Raw genomic sequence first — 14,711 nt, forward strand, 5'->3', positions numbered from 1 at the left:
CAGAGCTGGGCCAGGGGACACCCATCCCCAGCATTCAGCCCCGAGGTGAGGACACGTACCAGGGCTCTGGGGGCAGGTGTGTTGGGACCCCAGCTCCTGTCCTGGGAAACGACCTGCACAGCCCCACAGCAAGGATGGGGATCCAGCAGTTACCACACAGAAATCAAGTAACAAAGTGGTTTACCCATCTGTGGTGGATAGGATAACAGATTCATGCTGCAGGGAATGGTTAGTGATTTATCTATAGTTCCAGAATCATGGGAGGCCCAAGATTCCTTTCCCTACCTTTCAGAGGATCCACCTGTGGTCTTCTGCATGCCCAAAGCAGCTTTTCCTAAATGGACTAAAATTTGCTGGACTGAAGATCCTTTCTATTTGATCTTTCACAGTAGTGGTTTAAATGAAATTTGAAATTTTTTACTGTAAATCATTAGAATTTTTTCTAAACATTATTCTTTTGATTTTATTTCCAACAAAAGCTATAATCCAGGAGAATTAGTGGAATAAGAAGCAGAAATATTACAAAAGTATTAGTCCAGGGTTGTTGTCTGCAGAGTGGGTCATCTGGATAGTTTCAGGATCTCTGTATGTTGGCAGAAATGAAATATTAAAGCCTAATTATTGAGTAGGACAAAGAAGCAGCAAATGAGAGGACAGAAGGCAGCTCTTCTGCAACAGCTCCTGCAGAACAGCCAACTCTGCCCCTGGACTGCAAAGGCACCTGGTCCAGCCCCACTGGGCAATGGGAAAACACTGCTCTGCTCGGTGTGTTGAGAGCTGGTGAGGGATTCATTTTCCATGGGAAACAGAGAACCTCATGTCCTTCAGCTGGGGCTTTGGTCTGCAGTAAACAGAGAGCACACTAAGAAAAAAAAACCCAGTAAACATTTCCCTCAGTTTTCTTAAGAATGGAGCTTTCCTACTGTGTCAGCTCAGGAAAAGGAGGCTCTCAAGCAGAGGGAAGCCTCAAGTAGGGGAATTTTTTCAGCGGGACTAGAAAAAGAAGTTTGGGGAAGTGAAGCGGGCTCTGCAAGGCACTCGTCATGCGCGACAGCCCCCCCCAGCTTTCCCGGCTGGAGAAACGGGAGAGCCACGGTGGATCTCTGGTGCCTTCTAACGGAGAGGAGGCACGGCTGATCCCTCTCTTCTGAGAGGCTCCTGTCACCAACCTGCGTCGTCCGCCAGCACAGGAACTCCCCCGACCCCCAGCCCAGGAGCACCGGGCAAACCCCCGGGTCTGCAAAAGTCAGAGGGGGCAAAGCCCCAAGAGGCTGCCACGGAATTAAAAAATAATTAAAAATAATGTTTTACTCTCTTTTACAATTTTAACTATTCAGCCAACTATATTTTTGTTTCAAGTGCCAAACTAATTTTTATCAATGGCTTACAAAAACAGAGATGTTTTGCTAGACTATGTATTTCCTGGAACCTTAAGTCTTAAAAAAAGTGAAATTATACTGAACAGCCATAACTCAGCTCTAACCCTCTGGTTAACTTTAACATTAGGTATATCTGCAATGTGTCAGATTTCAACACCCATTGCTGGTATATCCCGTGGTTAAAGTGGGCTCACCTTCACACACTGCCCACAGCTCCTACTGAATTAGAAGGATCTTGTAGCTTTGCAGGTGGCTGCCATCCCAAAGCACATATAAATATTATATACATATTTAATTGAGGTTAAAACTCACTCCATCCTGTCCAAAGGCACAGACTACCCAGGGCTCCCCTCCAGCAGCACAGGCTCTGTGCTGTCCCTCCCATGAGCAGGGAGCAAGGTTTTCCTGGATAGGCAAATCTGTTCCTAGTGCCTTATCCCATTTACAGACACCCTGGCCCTTGGTGCAGCACAGATGATGGCACCTGCACCCACTCTGATATGTGCTGTGGGGTAGCTGCTCATGAAAACACTTTGGGCATCCTTTTTGTTATGCAAACCACAGTATCCCAGGCCTGCATTAGAAGAGAATTTTTAAATACACCAATCCCAGCAAGATTCCTGTAGGGTCTGAGCTGTGGTTCAGAGAACACGCTGAGGAATGGTTATTCCTGGCTGCAGGATGTGAAGCACTAGGACTCCTCAGCTAGGGGTCACTAGAATTTAAGACAGAACTGGATTTCAGAGCCTAAAGTGACTACAGAGGGAGGGCATGCTCTACAGAGAGAATACTGAATAAAAGCTTTCATATATTAATGGTAACATTACCTGCAGCTTCATATTCCTTCTCCACTACTGCTCCTGGTAAAGAGATCTCAAAATCATAGAGAATCCCCTGGCAGTGCAGAGTCCTTTTCCCTGCCTCCATAACACACAGTCAAAGCACCAGGCTCTCCACGTTCCCTCCTCTACCAAGGGGTTTTCCTTCACTGCAGCCTTCCTTTCCCACTTAGTTACACTTCACACATTCCCTTCCTCCAACTCTATTAACACATGGAATAGGGGGGATCTCTTTTCTGATATGAACAGATGCAAAAGGAAATCTATCTCACTTCACTTACACGTTTCCCTTCTTTTGCCACAATAAGACCACCTAATCTTCATTGTCTCGATTTTTTTAAACCCTTTCCATAATATTTATATTGCGAAAAACAACTAGGGAGAAAATGTTTATATGGAAATTAAAGTCTTAAGTAAAGTTTTAAGTAAGTTTCTGCACAAACAAATGTGTACACAAATCAACAGTGAGGGTGTGACAGCTCTCCTCCAGTAAGCTGGGATGTTAACAGTGACTCTAACAACTACTTTGTGTGTCTGTTCTTATTGTGGTGAAATGGAGCTTGTTAGTCAACATTGGGTCATGGTCACTCCAGGTGTCAGTAGGTGGCTGGGATGTAAAAGTATTCCTTCTCCCACTCCTTTTCATTAGTATGTACTGTAACCTCTCCCACTGGGACAGGATCCCTGCCTACATCACCCACTCCCATCAGCATCCCCAGCCTGTCCTGTGCACCTCAAATGGATGCTCTCCCACTGCTCCCAGCATTAGGACTCATCTAGTTCCAGGGCTGGATTCAGTGCAGTTTGCAGCAGACATCATAAAGTTAATCAATATCCATGTACAGCCTTTTCCTGGGCATATTTGATTCTTAAAAGAGTTCTTAAAATTCTTAGAGTGAAAAGGCATTTAATTTGCGTGCTGTCAAGAGAGAGACCAAGTGCAGGCAAGATTTTTGTATACATCAATATCACATGTCCTTAATTAGTGAAATCCCATCCTTACAGCAAGAACTGATTTCTAAAAGAAACAACTCCAAGAATTACAGTTGATGTCTACATGATCCACAGAGAAATTTCAGAAATGAAGTCAGCAATAAACCTTTAAAAACACAATAGCTTTCTTTAAATCACTCCTCTCTAGTATATCAAAGAGGGGTTTGGTTATCACAAGCTTTTTCCCAGCCTGGTGTCTGTAGCAGTGAAGTGTTTGTGCTCTGGGAGTCTGGGGGTACCAAGGGCTGAGAAACCCTGTCTGCTGCTGTCAGCACTTCCAGCTCAAAGCAGGAATAAACCATCCCTGGTGTCAGTGCGAGAACCACAGCAGCGGCACAGATCCTGTCAGAGTCTGTTGGGCAAAAAATATACTGAGCTACAACATATATGACAGCAAAGATCTGAGACAGAGCCGTGCAAACTGCTCAGATGTTAGAGACTCACTGTCACTGCTACCACAGCTTCTGCCCGAGCTGCAAAAAGCACCACAGAGCCTCTGGAAAATGGTCATCTCCCCATTGCCTGGATGTGGTATTTCATTCTCACCCCCCCCTTTCCCCACAAACAGCTTTCCCTTGGATTTATTTCCTCCCAGACAGACCCAGACATTAACTACACGGGCTTGAACCCTGACAGTGACTGCACTGCACTGCTCCCTCGTGACAGGCAGGTGCCACCAGCACTGGCACAGCCCCTGGCAAGGGACTGAGAGGTCCATGCCCTCTCTGTCACGGGCTGCCCAGACAGCACCAGGTTTCAGGGGTACTTTTTTCCAACATCGAACACGGGGCTTTTTTCAGGACACTGCTGTGGACTAAGGGAGGCAGTTCTTGGCAGTGACTAATAAAGCTTTGCTGGTGCATCTTCAAGCAGCTCTCATGTTATTTCTAGGCCCACAGCAAAATTCCTGGCAAGCATACACCCAACCAGAAAGGACTGCTTGAGCGAAAACTTAGAAGATGCTGATTCTGTTATTCAGGGCACTTTGCATGTATCTGTCAGGACTCAGCTCCCAGAGAAGGCAGGATGCCAAGCCACTGCAGACAGAGATTAAAAATGGAAACCAGGAGTTCTGGATAATTGTTCTCTATGTCCTGGACATGTGTGAGGCAGTTACATCTCAGCTGTAAAAGCAGTGTGTGTAATCATGTACTTATGACCTTATATATACCTGGATTTTCTTTTGTAGGTGGCTTAGTATTTTGAAGAATTCAGATGTACAACTTCACATTCCCACTGCCAGAAACTCTTCATTAATGTCTTCAGCAGCAGCTGTTCCTGAGAAATGCTTTGAAAACATGAAGAAAATGTCATCAAACACATGGTTGTTTGTGGTTTCTTCAAAACAATCACATAAAATGAAACAGATGTGTTTATAAGCATAAAAATCTCTGCAAAACACTAGTAACTGAACAGCATTAAAAACATTAGACATTCATTACACACATGGATGTTAAACTGACATTAATAAAGCTCCAGTGTGAGGCATTTATAGGTTAGCAAATGCAAAAACATCAGGGTCAAAGGCTCAAATTAACCTGGGGATTACCCAGGAGGAGAAGTCAAGGGGAGGCAGCAGACTTTACCAAGAGCTTGGCAAGACCTGTTTTTGTAGATTTAACTTTTTTTTTTGCATTTTCCTGTCACATTTCGTAGCTGTTTCCACCGTTCAGACACATCAAGTTAGAAATTTCACTAAACTTAATAATCTTCCACAATCTGATCTCCTCATACCTTCAGATTCCAGAACTTTTCATACTCTTAAAGCTTCATTTCCCCCCGTATTTGTCTTGAATCATCCAATAAAGCTCACTTTTGACTTTGTAGCTGTTATATATTCAAGATGGTTACATTACTTTCGATATACACCTGTATTAATATACCAAAAATTAAATAAAATCAGACAGAAACCTCACAAAGACATTCAGGTAGGCCATGGCATAGTCTATATAACTCGGTGGTATCTCCTGCTGGACATTATCTGCCAATCCCATGTCTCGACGGCACGACCCCCTGGCCGAGCCCAGTATCACAACTGCCGACTGTGAAGCACCTCCATTTTCTGAGACACATTTCACCTGTGTGTAAAACAGGTAAGATGATATTTCCTGTCCTCATGGCTCCCTTGTGCTGTTTCCTTCATGTCTGGAAATGCTTTAACATAAAACACGTGTTAGGATGAAAGGAAGCAAGTTGTCCTTCGAGGCAGTGGATTTTTCATTGAACAGTGAAAAACTGTTGCAGAAAGGGAAGTTCTGGTGAGCTGTCAAGAAAACAAGGAGCAACAGTAGATAAAATCCTAATTTGTCTCAGAGAGTCTTAACACAGAGTATTGCTGCAACAGCAAGCACAAGTGAGAGCTCTACAGCTTAATAATAGGCCTTGCAATAGAAATGCCTGTAGTAATTTTTTTAAGCAGCTACAGGACACTTGTGATTCCAGGCAGATTTTGATTTACAGTATTATGATGTGCTGTAAAGCAGCTCCATGCTGCTTGGATTCATTGCCAAGCAGTTCATAACTACATTGACCACAAATGGGGAAAAAATGTCTTGTGGTAGTAGGAGTAGTTCTTTTTTCCCCCCCTGTTTCACTCCCTCTTTAACAGTGCTGGGAATGACTGGGGACATTAGTATTCAGATGGAGAGAGGCTGTGACAAAGACCATGACTACAGGGCCTCCTGACTGCTGTGCTGCTGCCAGTGATGTGGAGGGGACTGACTCCGATGGCTCCGTTTCCCAACAGCCCTGCCCTGGCACAGAGAGAACAGACGGGCGATTCATAACGCGGGCACGGTGCTCTCAGCTTCGCAGTGTTAGCTTTGCACTTTGCATGGGAGAATGATACCAGGTGAGCAGATACTTATCTTCGTGCAGGGATTGCAGATATTTGTCCGAGCACGTGTGTGTGATTGTTTAGAAAAGGGCAGGTGAAGCACCAGTGGGATCACACCTTCTTTCTGCGTGTGTTTTCCCGGCAGGATTTGGAAGCCTCATGCAGGATGTGCTGTGGTGCTTCAGTCAAGTAAAAGGAACTATAGACGTTGGGGTGACAGAAGGTAAGTTTATTTCTCCTTTTGCTGCTGCGATCAAAAATAACTTGTCGTGTACATCTTGCCTGGCTGGTGTGCGGGGAGGTTGTTCCATGTTATTGGGAGCTGCTGGCACAGAGCTCGGTTACACTCCTTGGTTTCTGCCCTCCTTATGTGTTTGTGCATCTGAAAGAAATGGGTCTCTCAAAGTAGCTGCTGAACCAGGAATTTATTTTGAGGGCACTATGGCTTAATCATATCAATACCCTTTGAAATAGAACTCCTTTTGGTTTTCAGCTGTTATTTACAGAGTTTTTCAGGGAATTGCAAGACCCTCTCCCACTATAACCTCATTTACTGGAATCAGTTCTGGAACTGAGGGAGAATCATAGATTTACAGAATCATGGGCCATTAGATTAATTTCTTCTACTTTGTTGTGATCCATGAAGTGTGATGACTTCCTTAAAAGCACAGTCTTGTAAGTCTGAGAGGACTGAGTCAGCCCAGGCCTTTGACAGCAGAGTTCTGACTTCTGGTGGGAATGTGGCTTTTCCCAGAGCACTGTCACCTGTCCCACTTCAGTGGCAGTTTGGTTATGCTGCTTTTGCAGAAGAGGTTTTCACTCTGTTACCACTGGAGACTGCAGTCAGGCACAACACTCAGGAGAATATTTAATTATTTATTAAATCTCTAGAGAAAAATCCCACCACAGTGATTAAAGCCAAAATATTCTTTTACTTTTTTTTTTTTTTCCAAATTGTTTGCAAGTGTTTTGAGCTTTTACTGTAGATCTTTGTAAATGATCAGGAGCACTTGTTTGCTACTTTAGGATTAATGAAATGTAAGGCTGCCTCTTCTTGCTCACTATTCTTTTCTTTTCTTAATGTAACCAGTTATCAGCTGAGGGTTATAAGTTTTCTTTTTTTACCATTGGAGGCTCAGTGCTGGAGGAATCCAGAGGCATGATGACAGGAAGGAATCCCTGTGATTTTTTTCTTGGGGTAACCTGGGCTCACAGAAGAGTAAATTCTGATTTTTATCTGATGGATAACACTTAAAAGCTGTATTCAGTGAAACCAGTAATGAAAAGGTGATACCATTGGTGTGTTGAGTCTGGCCAGCAGGTACAAATAATATCACCATGACTGAGTAGGAAGCTTAGGAGAGTGTTAGATGTGGGATGGGCTTTGGTTCTTGTGCTGGTTTGTGTTTGTATCTGAATGTGCATGTGTGTGGGTACAGATGTATACACACACATGAATTAAGTCACAGATGTGGTACCACAGATACCTCACCTTCATCAGAAGTTCATCCATAACTTGTTACTGTTATGTGAATCTTTGTGGCACATTTTTGACCTTCAGAACTCTTGGCAACATCCAAGCACCCTGAATTTGCACGAGGTGATTCCATTAGTAATTAGGAAGCATGTAGTTGTGTACAGTCAGGTGAAAGATGTTACTGTTATGTTTACAATGTTCTGCACCTTTGAATGTAGTAGAGCCTTCCTCCTTCAGCAGGATGGACTGTCATTCTGGATTTCAAATAGGATGATACTTCAAATGTTGCCAATAATTCTGCATTAATTCAATGCTAATTGCTTGCTCTTTTCCACACGTGTGAAGCTGCATGAACAGATCTACACAAACTTTCTAATTTTGTTCTTTCCTTGTTTGTTGCTTTCCTTAACTTGAAGAATGGCACCACAGTCCATGGTACTCGTCCCGATGAAACCACGGGTGTAATGGATCCTTTAACTGACGCAACTGTGGGGATGAATGAGCTCCCTTGTGCATACACGGGAGGCTGGGACATCTTTCAGCTGCTCAAACACTGATTTCAGTGTTAAACGTGAAGTACATGATGTTGCTGATAGCCGTTGCGGTGTCACAGCGCTTTGATCTACATTTCCTTACTGCCAAAAGGAAACAAGTTTTAGAGATCTTTCCCTATTTTGATACATTGACAATTAGCAGTCTAGTGTAGAAAACCGCAAACCCAAGAGGTGAAATCTCCTCGGGGCTGCTCATTCGGCTCCGGTTCCGGGAGCGCGGCAGTTTCGGGATGCGCGTCCGTCTCCCCCGGGATGCGCTCCCGGTGCTCGGCTCCCGCCGGCCAGGGGGGGGCCGCGGCGGAGCGGGGCGGGCTGGGACGGCCCCGGCCCGGGGCCCTGCGGCTCCTGCGGGGCCCGGGGGTGTGTTCGCGGGCGGGACGGGCTTAGTCAGCGCTCCCGGCCGCGCCGCAGCCGATGCGGCGGCGGGGCCGGGCCGGAGCGCTCCGCTCCGCCGGGGCCGGGGCCGGGCCGGCAGCCCGGGGACCGGCCCTCCCCGCCGGTATCGCTCGGTGTTCTAGCTCGGTCCGGGGCGGAAGATGAAATGCTTCTCGCGGTACCTCCCGTACCTGTTCCGGCCGCCCGGCGCGCTGCGCTCCGCCAGCTGCCACGCGGAAGGTACGCGGGGGCGCGGGGGGCGCGGGGGCCCGGCGGGCACCGCCGGGAACGCGGGAGCTGCGGTGACGGTGCCGCACGGCTCCAGCTGTGTGTAGCTTGTAGATGTGGCCTTTAATGCATCCGGATATTCCCGAGGAAATGGAACCATCCTGCTCTGCCCGCCTCCGGTTACCCGAGACCTCTCCCTCCACCGGCAGAGCCTGTTTCCAGGTCTTGGCGAAAACAGCTTTGCAGCAATTTGGGAAAAGGGAGATGTTCTCAGCAGTGTTTGAACTTTGCGTTTCCAAGGTAGGAGTGCAAAGTACCGGGGGTGTGTTCGCCGAGACTTCCGTGGGACTCTCCCACCGGAGAGCCCGTTCTTGCGGATTCATCCCCGTCTGACGCGGTGTGGGAGCTGCCGGACGGGTCTGCGGATCACCCGCAGTCACCGAACAGCTCCGCGGGATCTACATTCCCAGCACTGCTGCTCCCCGTGTGGAACCGCGGCGGCTTTCCACATTTGCCCTAAACGAAATTAGTTAATGAGGAAAACCACCACCCTGTCACCCAGCTTTCTGCAGACCCATGAGTCTGTGTGCATGGCTGAAGAACCAACCTGACCCGAGAGGAAAATCCAGGCGAACGCTGCAGGGATGTGAAGTGAAAGGGGCAAGGAGGGCGCACTTGGCAGCAAGTGATGACACTCCAGGCTAAGTTATTACATTAGCTGGGGTTTCTGTAGTTCAGTGCAAGTAGGCAGTATAGACTTTTTTTGTTGTTGTTTTAAAGTTTCTCTGAAGTTCTAAGTAGATATAATGATCCCAGTGGATAACTGACTGTGCAGTTCTTTCCTTGAAAATTTCTTTGAAGATTTCTTTTTGTTTTCATGTTGACTTTGTCCAAAGGCACAGTCTCTTAAGATATCCTGAATAAGTCACTTCTGGATTTTTGTACTGGAATAAGTAAGTCAATGGAGAAGCAGACCTTGCTGTTTTAGGGGAGGTCATATGAGACTACTGAGGGGGGAAAAAAAAGAGTTAGAGAAGGAATGTCACATCAGTGTGCAATCTATTGCAAACAATATAGAAAGAATGAAACTTGAACAGAACTGTTTCTTAGACCCATTATCAAATGCATATAATAAACTTGGGGTGAAATTGAGGTTTGGAGAGTTTAAATAACCCTGTTCCAGGCTTAATCAATAGCAAAACCAAGAGGAGAACCCAGGTAAGAGCTGTGTCCTGCTCGAAAAGGCAGTTGAATAAATAGATTTTAAAAAAATCATTGGGGTAAATATTATGTATTTGACAATGAGTGTTTCTTTCAAGACCTCTGAAGAACGGCTGGCACCACGCCGGGGCTGCAGCTGCGACCGAGGCACAGGGCAGGGACTGTCTGTGGCGAGGGTGGGCACGGGCCGGTGGTGCAGCCCCGCTCTGCCCTGCCCCCGAGGACAGACAGTCCTTGTGCCCGACCTCCGCCATCCCCCGAGGGAGGGCACAGCCGCCGGTGTTGTCCCGAGGGGCGCCAGGACGAGCAGGGCTGTTGGCCCCGTCCCACGTGGTGCCCACTGCTGCTGCCCCAGCCGTGAGCCCACGGGGAGCTCGGCCGGCCATGGAGAGCTCTCCTCCCACCAGCAGTCCAGGTCTGTCCTGCAGCAGTTCAAACAGAAAGTGAATTTACATTTAATCTTCAGGAATGACGTGTGCTTCCAAATTACAGACTGCATCTGGAGGGCAAGGGAGGGCACGGATGAATTCTGATCTCTGCTGCTTGATAAGTCAGAGCAGCTCCTCCCTTTTCTGTAGCTTCTGTGTCTTTTCCTGTTTGGAAGTTATGATAATTCCCAGAGCATTTTTATGAGTAGTTCCCTGGCTTACAAATGCTCCAAAGAGCGGAGCAGTACCCGTGTTTCAGTAGATCTGAGGTAACTCTCTGTTTTCTCTGAAACCTTTTACAGATTTCTGTTTTTCCGTGTCTTCTCAGCTTGTAACCAGGCTTTGACCAGCGTTTTGGAGGTTCCAGTGGAGGTGACATGAAGGCCGGGATGTTTAATCACTTGTGTTAGAGCTGATATTAAAGCTTAGCTCAAAGGTGCCCTTAAGCTAGAGGGTTAGCTTTGTAGGGGTCTTTAACATGAAAGCTCAGCCAGAGGCACCTTAAAACTAAGCTCTTTTACCTTGGGGGCACCTCCAGGCCAAGCTTTTGGCCTTTGGAATATTTTTGAGTGATATATGTAAAAAGTAATAATGATTTCCTCATACACTCCAGACAGAAGATTCCTCCATGAGTGACCGCAGGAAGTGTGTTCAGGTTTCAGTGGGATCAGTGGAATAGGCCAATTAACAGTGTGAAGAAAGGTCTGCTTGAGAACTGTTTAAAATGTGCTGCAAAGCTCCTGGTTCCCAGTGCCACCCTGTCAGTGGGACAGAGCAGGGACTAGCTGGCTGGTGGCTGAGGGGTTCCTCCACTGCACTCAGTCCCTGCATGGTGTGTCACAGAGCAAACCCTGGTCCTCATGCTGGAGAGCTCTCACACAAAATCCTCGGCCTGCAATCAACCTAAAATAGCCAGTTTTCAAGACTTTACCTTTGTTATTATGATGACCCTCACACTTACCACCAACTTGTCAGTTTTGTTCCTGCTGTGTTGACCCTGAGTGGGTTGATTTTCCTAGTGAGCCATTCCGATGGCTCCGACTCAAGTTAATTAGGCATCAGCAGTTGGGAACTTCACTGAAGTCCTGAATGACCCTGGAATGAAACCCACATAAATTAAGTTTGCAGCAGCACTAATCCTACAGGATGGTGTGAATTAGAGGTACAGTATGGTTGTGTAAGTATGCAAATATGGTTTGGTGTAAGGAATAGTCTATAATTACATGAAGAGAGGCCATTAGTGTAAGGCTGATGGAGGAGAACACCAAGTTAAGACTGAGCTTTCTACAATAATTGCATTTCCTGATTTAGCTGTTCTGCAGTTTCTCATTCTGAATGCCACATCAACCCTCTCTTTCGAGTGAAGAACATCAGACCGGCTCTAATCTCAGGTATTACATTAATCAGGGCTTGCACCATGTGCAGGAGTCCAACTGTTTGGTCAGTTTGTTCCACAATAGTAAATGAGGTTAATTCTGTGTGGTCACAAAGAACTGGATTGTGGCTTGGGGAAAAAGGGCAAATTCCCCATCCAAAATACAAAGCATAGTGTCAAGCTGAAGCAGCACAGTGTGTGGAAACTATTCCTCCTTCCAGTGAGCTTAAGGCCTTGTTTCTGTGACAACCATTCCTCCTCTTTCATTCCTGTTTGGCTGAAGGAGGTGAATCCCAGAGCATGGCCCCGCTCTGGCGGTGGTTCCAGGTGTGAGGCGGGTGATGTGCCACAGCAGGGATGGGAGAGGAGTGTTGTTGGCCTGCTTTAATGTGAGACATGATGAGCCGTGTCCTGGCTGGGCATGGCAGGGAGCTGCCATGGCAGGGATGCTGCTCAGGACCTGGCAGGATGCCCAACCCACTGTTTGTTGCTGGGTTCAGGTACTGGTGTTCGGGCTTGGTGGTGATGCAGGTGGGTCAGTTTGTTCCACTGGGGATGGTCAGTGCATTTGTATTTTTGTTGTGGTAACTCAGGAGTGGAAATACTTTTCCTTGGCTGCACTGATTTGCACTTTTTCTTATTCTATCCATATCAAAGCCTTTTACAAAAAAAAAAATATCATTTTTGCGTCTGCTGCTGCTCCTTGTACGAGTGGGTCCCATCCCTGTATGGACGCTGGGCTCCGAGCTGGGAGCTCATGGCTGAAAGCTGGATAAACAGGGATGGAGGTCTGAGCTCATTCTGTGCTTGCATCAGTTCGGGGTGGAATTTTTTAATTCTTGTGAGTGGCATTTCTAAACCTCTTAATGCCACATAAAAGTGCTTTGTGTCTATAAGTGAGCTCTGATAGTATAAACGTTTCTATATTGAGGCCATGATCACTCACATGATCTTACACTACTGTAAGTTTACAGCTAGAAGTGATAGAACTGTGCTGAAGGAGTTTTTTTTTAAAAAGAGGAGAAACTAAAAAGCCTGGTAACTAATACGTTCAGGTATGGCCTTTCTTGGAGATCAGCTTTAATTGTTTCAATTGCACCAGTTTTCCAGGCTGAAACATGAGCTCGTTTATGTTCTCTTAAATATGTTGGGTTGAGAGTGGGGTTGAATTTGGTTTTAAATTTTCATGAGTGTGACATTGAGCTGCTGTTTTAAATGAATTAATGTTCACATCCCCCTGTGACCCTTCTGAGCATCTGAGTAAGCCCCACCAAGGGGGTTGTTGGAGTGTTCCCTTTGGGTGGGCAGTGGGCAGGGCCACAGAACTTGTGTGGGTAACACAGGATTGTCTTTGATCAGACTTTGTGGTGATTGACTGGAATCAGGCTGCTGTGTGGAGGAAACTGGGACCAGTCAGTCCTTTTAGGTTTTGCTCTTTAGGGACACTTCTTTGTGCTTGATGGCCGAGGGAAAATTCCTGACCACAGAGTTCATTATAGAGAGTGGGAATGAATGTCGAGCAGGAGGTAATTCTGCTGAGTTAGGAGTCTTCAAAGTTTTAATTAATAGAGTTGAGATGGTGGTTCTCAATTAGCCCTGCTAGGAGGGGGGTCACGGGGGATGCGTATGGTTTGCTTAAACAGCTCCTTGAGGGCGTTGTGTGTTAAAGCTTCGTCTCCAGGCCTCAAAGCTGCAGATTTTATCTTAAAAAAAACCCCCAAACCAGATATCGCCTGTTCGCAGGAGGCGAGCTCCACCTACGGGGAGGTGTCAGTGCTGCACAGGGCAGGGGCTGGGAAGTCGTGCTCGAAAATACACCTGGAACCACCTGCGCCCGGCCCCGCCCCGTTATCCCGCCCCGCCCGCCGCGGGCGCGCTCCCGCCGGCTACCGAGCGGGGGCGCGCTCGGTGGCGGGATCGGTGCCGGTGCCCATGGGGGTCTCGGTGCCCTCGGGGGTCTCTGTATCCGCCCCTCTGGCTCCGTCCTTTGGCCCCTCCCCGCGGCTCTGACTCCCCGCCGCTCCCCTCGGGACCCCCGCCCTGCGAGGGATGCTCGGGGCGGCCCCGCCCCGGACCGGCGCTGCCCCGCGGGGCGAGCGCTCGTCTTCGATGACAGAAAATGTCGCTGAGGGCTTTTCGTTTGTTTTAATAAAAAAAAAATACTTTTAGTTGTGGATGCTCCGCCCTGGCGACGGAGGATTTTGAAAAGGGTTTTTCGCGTCCCGCAGTTTGCGGTGGGACGCTGCTCCCCGTCCCGCTCCCGTGCTGATCCCAGTCCCGTGTGACAGGAGGTCTCTTCAGGCTGCCTGGAGCTCAGGCTTCCTGCGATTTTCATGTCAAACCGGCTTCAACAAAAGCAAAAGCCGAATTAAGAGCACGTTTCCAAGGCTCTGGAGATATTTCCATTCTGTGACTGTATTTCCCTCACTACAGATGGGTTCAGCTGTAGCTTCCCAGCGTTCCCCTGTTGTCTATATTTAGTTAGTGCTTAAATCAGCACAAAGGTGCCTTCTGTCATCCCTCCCACTCGGAAGGGACCTGATGGAGGTTGCAGGGAAATGCTTGAGACTGAGAGGGGAGAGCAGCTGGCGGGGGCTGAGCTTCAGAGCAGATCTCAGGCTGCCTTCAAATGGAGTTATTTTAGGCGCTCTTGGGGAAGGCAGGACGGTGAGTGTGGTCAGGGTGACCTACCTGTAAGAAAAAAAAGAGAAGTTGTCTCTACTTGTTGTCCCCACCATGAGCAGCTTTGCCTGTGTAGTGGTGGGATTGCCAAAACCATTCTCCTTCCCAGGGCTGGGGCGAGGGCGAGCGCTTCCCCCACCGTTTGGCACAGCCATGGGCACAGCTCAGCAGCTCTGGTCAGACCCAGAGGCATGTTTAGCTGTCGTCCTGGCTTGGCAGACCCAGTGGGAAATACCCAGAGACAGCCTGCAGCCCCTCTGGTTTTGGGTGCCATCTCCCCCCACCCCACCCAGGAATGTCACAGGCCACAGGGCCACACATGTG

At 47.6% G+C, this 14,711-nt stretch overlaps 1 protein-coding gene across 1 annotated transcript in view; it reads left to right on the forward strand.

The window, feature by feature from the left end:
- The first annotated feature begins 5,968 nt into the window (after positions 1–5,968).
- Positions 5,969–14,711, forward strand: part of PPP2R2B (protein phosphatase 2 regulatory subunit Bbeta) — a 65,883-nt gene continuing 57,140 nt past the window's right edge. The window contains exons 1-2 of the mRNA XM_051794224.1: positions 5,969–6,062; positions 6,193–6,270. Of these exons, the coding sequence (XP_051650184.1) occupies positions 6,053–6,062; positions 6,193–6,270 (88 nt within the window). The 5' untranslated portion in view covers positions 5,969–6,052. The remainder of the gene's footprint in view (positions 6,063–6,192; positions 6,271–14,711) is intronic.

This window comes from Manacus candei, unplaced genomic scaffold, assembly GCF_025592945.1.
Source record: "Manacus candei isolate 608988 ecotype Guabito, Panama unplaced genomic scaffold, ASM2559294v1 h1tg000037l, whole genome shotgun sequence".
In the NCBI taxonomy this organism is placed as follows: Eukaryota; Metazoa; Chordata; class Aves; order Passeriformes; family Pipridae; genus Manacus; species Manacus candei.